The sequence below is a fragment of the Fragaria vesca genome, linkage group LG4 (genome assembly GCF_000184155.1).
Source record: "Fragaria vesca subsp. vesca linkage group LG4, FraVesHawaii_1.0, whole genome shotgun sequence".
In the NCBI taxonomy this organism is placed as follows: domain Eukaryota; kingdom Viridiplantae; phylum Streptophyta; class Magnoliopsida; order Rosales; family Rosaceae; genus Fragaria; species Fragaria vesca.
In genome coordinates, this window is record NC_020494.1 from 11,480,490 (window position 1) to 11,490,509 (window position 10,020).

The 10,020-nt window shown below is 39.3% G+C and overlaps 2 protein-coding genes across 2 annotated transcripts; both read left to right on the top strand.

Moving 5' to 3' along the window:
* The first annotated feature begins 142 nt into the window (after positions 1–142).
* On the top strand, positions 143–3,071 carry LOC101294461 (UDP-glucuronic acid decarboxylase 1-like). The gene is made up of 7 exons (XM_004298087.1): positions 143–763; positions 1,109–1,256; positions 1,441–1,520; positions 1,633–1,716; positions 1,839–1,913; positions 2,674–2,766; positions 2,853–3,071. Exons 1-7 carry the CDS (start codon positions 143–145, stop codon positions 3,069–3,071), a joined length of 1,320 nt encoding a protein of 439 aa, XP_004298135.1.
* Positions 3,072–4,144: 1,073 nt separating this feature from the next.
* LOC101312921 (eukaryotic translation initiation factor 2 subunit 3-like) lies at positions 4,145–8,234 on the top strand. The gene is made up of 9 exons (XM_004296804.1): positions 4,145–4,278; positions 4,691–4,825; positions 4,953–5,014; positions 5,942–6,054; positions 6,136–6,238; positions 6,682–6,909; positions 7,002–7,220; positions 7,290–7,550; positions 7,923–8,234. The coding sequence occupies exons 2-9, from the start codon at positions 4,720–4,722 to the stop codon at positions 8,223–8,225; spliced, it is 1,395 nt and encodes a 464-aa protein (XP_004296852.1). The 5' UTR covers positions 4,145–4,278; positions 4,691–4,719; the 3' UTR covers positions 8,226–8,234.
* Positions 8,235–10,020: the final 1,786 nt, after the last annotated feature.

Here is a 10,020-nt window from a genome sequence, read left to right on the forward strand (position 1 = left end):
CCTCCTCCTCCTCCTCCTCTCTCTCTCTCTCTCTCTCTCTCTCTCTCTCTCTCTCTCTCTCTTTTTCTCACTTTCAAGCTTCCTCTCATATCCCAAAATCCTATATCAAACACACCCACATAGGAATTGTATCCCCGAAGCTATGAACTCCGATCAGCTGGTTCACAGAACCCACCACACCCACAATGAAGACCTCCTTCAACACAACCCATCACCTCTCCAAAACAAAACTCGAAACCTCTCCACGAACCCAATCCGTTACATGCTTCGCGAGCAGCGCTTCCTCTTCGTCCTCATCGGCGTCGCCATCGCCACCCTCTACTTCTCCGCCTTCCCCTTATCAAACCCCGAGCTAGCCTCCTCCCCGATCCTCCACGACCCGACCCGAGACCTGAGTTTCTCTTCCGGGTCGGTCCTGCCGACCCGGAGGGTATTGCTGGAGGGTCTGAGGTCGGTTAACGTGGGCGGGAAAGTGCCGCTGGGGCTCAAGTCGAAGAACCAGAGGATTGTGGTGACTGGTGGGGCCGGGTTCGTGGGGAGCCACCTTGTGGATCGTCTCATTGCGAGAGGGGATAGTGTGATTGTGATAGATAATTTCTTTACGGGTCGGAAAGAGAACCTGGCGCACCATTTCGGTAACTCCAAGTTTGAGCTGATCCGACACGACGTCGTTGAGCCGATTCTGTTGGAGGTCGATCAGATCTATCACTTGGCTTGCCCGGCGTCTCCGGTGCATTACAAGTTTAATCCGGTCAAGACTATTATATCCTTTCCTTATTCATTTTATTGTTTTCTCTTCTTAGATTTAAACGGTTGGTCGGTTAAATCATGTGTCAATGTTGGCGTTAGAAAAAAATTACATAACTAAATATTAAGACAGAAGAAACATTTTTAAGTTTTGTATGCATTTTAATGGGGCACGTTACAGTGATTTGTGTTTTGATATTTGCCTATTTGGTTATGTGTTAAATTCGGGTTTGCTACAAATGTGTGACAACGAATGTGACTTGTTTTCTTCTTTTTGGTGAAATATGAGAAAATGTACTATGGTGAATGAAATGTGTGATACATGTTGTTAATGGTTGGGATCCTTGACTTGGTGGTTCACAAGACGAATGTGGTGGGCACATTGAACATGCTTGGACTAGCCAAAAGGGTCGGGGCACGCTTCTTGCTCACAAGTACCAGTGAGGTCTACGGTGACCCTCTGCAGCATCCCCAGGTTGAGACTTACTGGGGCAACGTCAACCCCATCGGTAAGTGAACCATTTCTACTAGCCGGACTTAATTTCTCTTATTTGGCCCTTAATTCTTCTTATATATAACTCATGAAAAAACTAACGATAAATGATAAAAGTGATTTAAAGTTCATAAACTGGTTTGTTTCGCTCGATGATATGTAAATTTTGATTGTTTGCATGATTCTATTCCGATTGGCAGGTGTAAGAAGTTGTTATGATGAGGGAAAGCGCACAGCAGAGACATTGACCATGGACTATCACAGAGGCCTTGGCATTGAGGTTATATATACTTCCAGGACTTGACCGTCACCTTTTCTTTCGCTGTAACTTGTTTCTACAAACCTAACAGTAAAACTCAATCAGCTAAACGATAGTATATGATGAATTGCAGGTGAGAATTGCCAGGATTTTCAATACTTACGGACCACGAATGTGCATCGATGATGGTCGTGTTGTTAGCAATTTTGTAGCTCAGGTGAGTTCCTATAGTTGTGTTTCTACTTTCTACCTATATATGATCTGCTGATGATAACTTCATTTTTGACGTACATTGTTGTCCACCTAGAAATTTAATGAATGTGTCCATGAATTACTCAGGCACTGAGGAAGGAGCCATTGACAGTTTATGGTGATGGCAAGCAAACCAGAAGTTTCCAATACGTTTCTGACTTGGTACACTTCTTCTCTTTTTGCTTCAAGTTCAGTTATGAGTTATGGTAGACCAGTTGTTTGGATTCAAGCATGACTTGTTTAAATCTCACAAGTTAGACTCACAAGATAAAATTGTATCCTACTTGGGTAGCTCAGTGGTAAAAAGAGCGAGCACGAATGAGACTTGAGTTTGTTTAGCTTGTGAGTTGTGAGTGATTGTGCACATTCGGTCTTGTAGCTTATGAGGAAGTGAGTAATATGTCTGAGATACACAAAAACCCCTTACCTAGCCAAGAAATATGGTACTTGATCTTTTGGAAAGGCCAATGCCCAATGGTGGTTGTGTGCAGGTTGTTTGGGGTCTCTGTACATGTCTGTGTCCTTGTGCTGCAGAATTGTACTTAACGGCTGATCCGTTCATGTATTGATCAAGGTGAGAGAGATGTTGTGTACACTTGTACGCAAGAATTCCTCGCGAGGAATAGTCAGCTTCTATGCAGGGGAGGGATCCATTCAAGGGATAAAGGGGCACAAAACTAAATTCTCTCCCCTTAGATTTAAGTGTTCTCGTAGAGAAGGGGGAATTGTGTACCATAGAATGCATCAGAGAGGTTATGAGTTTGTAAGGATGATGACATTGAAATTCATTTTAGAGCTTTTGTGTCCCTTTGTCACAGAGAAAAATCTCTGGATCTGTCACTACTCACTACTTGTAAGTTCATGGTAGATATCAGTAGTATTACTTATAATTTTTGTTGTGTATGCCAATGTATGATCACAGGTGGAGGGACTAATGAGGTTGATGGAAGGGAATCATGTAGGACCTTTCAATCTTGGCAACCCTGGTGAATTCACCATGCTGGAACTTGCTCAGGTATGCCGGAAAACAACTCCGCCATGCGCATAGTCAAATTGTTAACTAATTTTGTGTTGGTGTCTAAAATTTCATTGTTTCTGTAGGTTGTACAAGACACCATAGACCCCAATGCAAGGATTGAGTTCAGGCCAAACACAGAAGATGACCCCCATAAGAGGAAGCCAGACATTTCAAAGGCGAAAGAGCTTCTCGGATGGGAACCTACTGTGTCTCTCAGGAAGGGACTTCCTCTCATGGTTACCGACTTTAGACAGCGCATATTTGGCGACGCCAAGGACAACCTTGCTACTGCTGCAGCTTAATCTATAATGTTTGCATAAATCCTTTGATTAATTTGATTTCACATATATATATGTTGAGGTACACTGATATATAGGGAAGAAAGATAGAGTTGGAAAATAAAGTTAGAATAAAAAGGAAATTTCTCATAGATATATGTAATGTTTATAGGAATAAAAACTTGGCATGCAAAATATGCCAATGGAGTCCGGTTTGTTCTGATAATGGTATATAGGGATAAATTCTCTTTGTTCTTCTACATGTTCTTCTCATTTTTGTTGTTCTTGTTTTCGTTTTGCCTTTTCCTTGCCAATTAGAAAGATTGTGACACCAAATTTTGAGCTTAACGAAACCTAGTTTCAGCAACTGGGTTGATCATGATTCAAAGATACCTTTACCTCTTGGCAAATCCTGCTCCAGCTAAGAAAGAGGAGTGGATTGAGTTTTAAGTTTTAACCCGGTAGAAAATAACAATATTCCAAAGCATTTCCTTCACTACAAGAGATGGTAAAGAAAAGAAGTCCTTCCTTTTAAGTTGATTAATTCCAGGAGTGCATAAAACTCCAACTCTTGAACGCAAATTCGCCGGTCAGTGTATACATGTTTCATGTGTCTTTAGTCCTATAGACACATTTTGCATATATTGAGTGATATGTATCGTTAGATTATGACTTGTCACGAACTATCGAACTTGACGAGAGAACGAAACAACAACCACTTGTTTACAAGTTGTGGCCTTGAAGCAGTTAGGCCTAAACCACCCTAACCTCTAGCTGCAAGTCTTGATTGCTACAAGTCTTGAACATCGTTCAATACTATTTGGTCTTGAACATCGTTCAATACTATTTGGTCTAATGGCATAGTTTTCTCCTAGTAAATGAGAGATTGTGAGTTAGACTTACGAAATTGTAATATTTAAGTTGTTATCTGATAAAAAAAAATAAAATAAAATCTTGGACATCCCCTTCCAAAAACAAATCAAGAGAAAACCATTCCGGGCCTCATTTAGACAAAAAAGAGAAATACTACATTGGGCGTCAGTAAGTCCAGCCCACTTAAGTAGCGAAATTACGAAAGCGCCGTCACACTAGGATTTCACGCACAAAGATCAAAACCACTATCCCTAGCGCACCCAATTCTCTTAAACCTGACTCTGCTTCTTCGTCTTCTCCAGCTCACAAACCGCTCTCGCCTCTCTGCCTCATCGTCGTGCCTTAGCCTCTAAAACAGGTCCGTTTCTCTTGCTTCCTCTCTCTCTCTTCTCCGATATTTCTTTCTCTTTTTCCATTTTATATTTATTTAGATTTCTCTGCTGTTCAAATTTTTGTTGTAGTAGGAATTTCCGATAGTATTTGCTTCAATTTGTTTCTTTCATTTGGTTTGAAACGGCAGCGCTCCACCAAATTTGGTTTAGAGTTTTTAGGGTTTTGGCATCTCTGGTCCGTACTGTGGTTTTGACTCTCATCTACGTTACTAGATCTTGTTGAAATGATAATTAGCATCCGATAGTGATAATGACTTTAGTAATTTAGGGCTATTTTTCTTGTTTTTTCGCAATTCGAAGACTGTTTCGGAGTGTTGTTTATGCTTTCAACTAAACGGCCGCTTCATAAACTAACAATGTGACCATTGATTGATGCAGTAGGAGCTGCTACTTGATTAATTGTCACAATGTCGAGGAAGGGATTGATGGAGCAGGATCTCAGTAAGCTGGATGTCACTACTTTACATCCACTCTCACCTGAAGTGATATCCCGCCAAGCGACTATCAATATTGGTAAATTCTCAGTTTCAGTGCTCCTATGTGCCTTCAATGAATTTTTACTGTATCGTTTTTTTGGCCGTTTAGTCTGTACATGTGCTAATTCTTCAAACTGTTGTGGATTTTGTTGAGTATGTTACAGGTACTATTGGTCACGTGGCTCACGGGAAGTCGACGGTTGTGAAGGCAATTTCTGGTGTTCAGGTGAAATTTTGGATCTCGTGTATTTGATTCTGCCTTTCTTTTTCGTATTGTTTCAGCATGGGAATTGTGTATAGTAAGGCATGTGTTGTGACAGATTTTGCTTGTTCGATTTGATGTTATCAATGCACACACTCACAGCCACCGAAGAATATATCAGGACATTTATTCTTTGATACTGGTGTAGTGTAGATTAAGAAAGTTAGGAAATCTTATACTGATAAACAGATGGCTTCAAATGTTATATTGTTTCACCTTTGGCTACAACTATTGTCTGTCTTGTACCATGGACTGTGTTCTCCAGCATTTGTGATTTCTAAATTCTAGGTAGATAGGGATACTAATGATCTTCTCTGTACACTTTGAGAGTCTTCGTTGCTATTACACCAAACCGCATAGTCTCTTCAGCTCTTGAAATTCTGGAGATAGTCTGTATGTTTACCCGAGTTTGCTTATAATAACCTTTGGCTGTTTGGGTGAATTCAATCTACTTGCTTATATTAACCTCATAGTTACTAGTGATTTTGCAAGATATTCAATATTATCATGTACCAGGAATTTCTCGTTTGAGGATTTAACTTTGAAATTATAAGAAAATAGGGGTAATTTAATCTTTTTTATATAGTTTGAGAATTTTGCTATCGGAGTACAGTGCAAGGCATAATTGGCTGTGGAAAATAATTAGGTTTAGGTGAAGTTTGTTCATTAACCTTCAGGTGTTTTGCACTGATTATAGCCCACTGGCCTTTATTGTTTCAAATCTTTCATTTCACTTGTCAAAGCAAATTTATAGTAGGTTATCTTTGTCGTTTGAGCTTTATTTGTTGAAGCTTGTATGCATTGATTGGGGTGCTGGCTTATGCCATGATTTTCTCCTGGATATACAATATTTTCTTGTTTAATTAAACAGCATCTGTTAATGATCTGCAGACTGTACGTTTTAAAAATGAGCTGGAGCGTAACATTACTATCAAGCTTGGATACGCAAATGCAAAAATCTACAAATGTGAAGATGAGAAGTGCCCGCGACCTTCATGCTACAAGTAGGGGTGCATTTTATGTAATTATCTGTGATCACAATCTCTCTTTCTATTATTGTTCATATTTTAATTTTCTTTATTCAGGGCATATGGAAGTGGAAAAGAAGATGCTCCCCTATGTGATGTTGCTGGATTTGAGAACTGCAGGATGAAGTTGCTGCGACATGTATCATTTGTAGATTGCCCGGTAAGGTTCTTTGATACATGTTATATTGACTGCGCTAGAATGTAGTTTGTTCCTGGTCCTTGTGGGCATAAGGAGTGCTGGAACTTCGGACTTCTTATAACAACATTTGTAATTTATCACACACAATGGATCTTGTTTTCGTTTGTTATCTCCTTGAGGATATTGTAGATCAAAGTGAATCCAAGTGCAGTAGTTATCTCATGGTTGGAAAATGGTTTTTATTGTTGTATGTCAGTGTCTTAACGTTTCCGATTCTAGGTTATGTTCAATTTATACGCCTTTCAAAAGTGACAAAACTTATTAGGTGGTAATTTTATGTTTTGTTGTTTGGTTTGTGAAGAAGAGTTTGGTAGTATGAGTAGTTTCTGAATACAAAAGATCTATATATTTTTCTATGGTTTTTATTTGTCTTAACAGTAGTTTTTTGTACCTTTTTCTAATAGGGCCACGATATTCTCATGGCTACTATGCTTAATGGGGCTGCAATTATGGACGGTGCATTGCTTCTGATAGCTGCAAATGAAAGCTGTCCCCAGCCACAAACATCTGAACATCTTGCTGCTGTGGAAATTATGCGTCTTCAGCATATCATTATCCTTCAAAATAAGGTTGATCTCATTCAGGAGAATGTGGCCATCAACCAACATGAGGCAATCCGGAAGTTTATTGAGGTAGACCCCCTTTTATTGTTATTATTTTTCTAAATATATCTTGTTCCTTGTCTCGTCCAGCTGAATTATAATATCACACATTTTGTTCTCAGGGTACTGTAGCTGATGGTGCACCAGTTGTGCCAATTTCTGCTCAGTTGAAATACAATATTGATGTAGTGTGTGAGTACATCGTGAAAAAGATCCCAATTCCAGAAAGGAACTTCATCTCGCCTCCAAATATGATTGTTATTCGGTCTTTCGATGTCAACAAACCTGGATTTGAGGTTGATGAGATACGAGGTGGTGTAGCTGGTGGAAGTATTCTCAGGGTACGCCTCTGTTTGAATTCACTGAAATTTATTGAGTGCATGCATATATTGACAATTTGATTTTGGCAGGGTGTTTTGAAAGTGAATCAGTTTATTGAGGTTCGCCCTGGTATTGTTGTGAAAGATGAGTCTGGCAACATAAAGTGCACACCAATATATTCCAGAATAGTCTCACTGTATGCTGAGCAGAATGAGTTGCAATTTGCCGTTCCAGGTGGACTCATAGGGGTTGGAACAACTATGGATCCCACTTTGACGCGTGCGGATAGATTAGTGGGGCAAGTTCTCGGTGAAGTAGGCTCACTTCCTGAAGTGTTTGTTGAGCTTGAGGTAAGGGCTGTAGGTGCAGTACTCTTTATGTGGCTTTTTTGAACTGACACTCGTTGAGATGCTATATGTCAAGTTAATGGCTAATTTGTCTGATTCTTGAAAAACAAAACAAAAACATGAGGTTAACTTAGGTGTTATGAGCGTCTATAGTCCTGAATTCTTTGAGTTTTAAGGAAAGGATGTGGTAATGTCTGGTTGTTTGTCATAATATATTCTTTTCATTTTTGCTTTATGGGTGTTAGTAAGAAACCTGTTCTTTGACTGTTTAAGTAATGCTGTTCGTCCTGAAATAGACTGATATTTTAATGAGAAATGCCCGTGAAGTTCATCTTGTGCATAGTACTGAAAAGTCTGACATCTATGATTTTCCAGGTAAACTTTTTCCTTTTGAGAAGGCTTCTGGGGGTCCGGACAAAGGGTTCTGAAAAGCAGGGGAAGGTCTCCAAGCTTGCCAAGGCCGAGATACTCATGTTGAATATTGGATCTATGTCAACTGGTGCTAGGGTAATTGCCGTGAGAAATGATTTAGCTAAGCTTCAGTTGACTTCTCCTGTGTGCACAAGCAAAGGAGAGAAGATTGCACTGAGTAGAAGGGTCGAGAAGCACTGGCGTCTGATCGGTTGGGGACAGATCCAGGCCGGAACCACACTTGAAGTCCCACCCTGCCCGATTTGAGTTGACACCAAAAGCAAGATAACTTGAAGACAGCTGAAAAATTTAGATGTGGGAAGGCAGACACTTGTTGGGAACCATTTTTGTCAGATGGAGGAGAAAACATTGTTTAGATCACTATTATTTTTGTGGTGCATCTTTTGTGTTTGATATGTTAATACTTTCTGCTACGTTCTTATTTAGTGTGCGAGCTTTGAATCTTAATCACTCCAACATATGGATTTGCGACAGTTTTATGTTAAACATGTACTCCTCGAATACATTGGGTTCCCATGATACTAGCTCAAATCCTTTAGATTTATTGTCAGATTTTCAGCATTTCAAGGTGCTGTGTTTCTATATAACTTGAGGCACAGGCACGAGACTGATAATAACAGGGAGTTGTGTTTTGCCTTGTGCTGTTCTCGTCTTGATTCCAGGATCCCAGAGTACTGCCTATTTGACCTTCTTATGTTTGTGTAACATTTTTTTATCCAAACTTCTGCATCTTCAGTAATGAAATTCAACCTACAATGTTCGCAGTTATGTTATATCATGCAGCTCCTAAGCATCACAGGGTATCATCAGCTTGATTGATATCGTTTTTTGTCTCTGAACTATGGAGACGTTTACTGTCCTTTCCATGACAAACCATCTATATGTACGTCTATCACACCTATTTCTACGTACAGCACCTACTTCAGGTGCCCTGGTGCAGCATATGCTGTATAAGTTACACTGCGACTTTGAGCAACGGTTCGAGTTCGAAGTTCTTCAAATATTCATTTGCCCTGGATATTACGATTATGATCAAGCTACTGCAGGTTAGTTCATGGATGCGCGGAGAGAATAGGCATTGATGATCACCATTCTGATCCTTTTTCAGAATGGAGTTGTGTTCTCGTGGATGTGCCACCAAAAAACGATAGTGGTTTCTGACCTTTGGAGAGATGAGGCACTCGGAGAGATGCTGCCATTTGCTGTAGAGGTGTTGGCCCCTATATGCTATATATGGCATGAACCCGTATTGAGACCAATTGAGGAAGCTGGATATGATAATTATTGATATCTGATATCTTGCACTTGAGTCCAGCCACGGCGTGGAGCAGCAAATACTAGTACCAAGCTCCGGGGAGAGTGACAATATCGCGCGTCGTTGGATACATCCTTAATCTCACTTCAATTGTTTTTCGTTAGTGTGATACACAGTAGGAAACCCTAATTAAGTAGATGATTGTGTAAGAATATGGCATATTCTACCACATTATGAGCGTTTTTGCCTTTTTTTTTTTTTTATTATTGATGAAACCATAGAATACAATGTTAACTACAATGTTATCCAAAAAAAACAAAACAAAACAAAAAAAAGTTATCCAAAACTATCTGCTCGCAAAGACCGTTGTGATTTTGAATTTTTGATAACATATGACATATACCATATCGAATACACATTATGGGCGATGATAGACTATGTTATTTTAATTAGTTCAAGACATCCAATTGGTGTAAAAATATTTTCCGATATGACATGTCGTCACTCAGTAGTTTACAAAAGAGTGCGGCTATTAAGACATTCAAATTTGCTCACTAGACCTCACTCTATTGTGAATTATTAAATGACATATATATCCTCATACACAATAACTATTAAGGACAAATAATTATACAAAATGAAATATTATATAAGTATATATATAGTTCATAAGAGCTAAAACAATGATCAAATTTCGATCATGTGACATAAAATTTTGTATTATCATACATGTTGAACGCATATACTTGCAAGCTGCATAAATATTTTGTAATATATATATATATA

Excerpts from the sequence above, each read along its gene's own strand:
- LOC101294461 (XM_004298087.1), top strand. The coding sequence starts at position 143 with ATGAACTCCGATCAGCTGGTTCACAGAACCCACCACACCCACAATGAA. Across the intron at positions 764-1,108 it reads TTAATCCGGTCAAGACTATT|AAGACGAATGTGGTGGGCAC; the intron begins ATATCCTTTCCT and ends TTGGTGGTTCAC. Across the intron at positions 1,257-1,440 it reads GGGCAACGTCAACCCCATCG|GTGTAAGAAGTTGTTATGAT; the intron begins GTAAGTGAACCA and ends TCCGATTGGCAG.
- LOC101312921 (XM_004296804.1), top strand. The coding sequence starts at position 4,720 with ATGTCGAGGAAGGGATTGATGGAGCAGGATCTCAGTAAGCTGGATGTC. Across the intron at positions 4,826-4,952 it reads CCAAGCGACTATCAATATTG|GTACTATTGGTCACGTGGCT; the intron begins GTAAATTCTCAG and ends AGTATGTTACAG. Across the intron at positions 5,015-5,941 it reads AGGCAATTTCTGGTGTTCAG|ACTGTACGTTTTAAAAATGA; the intron begins GTGAAATTTTGG and ends AATGATCTGCAG.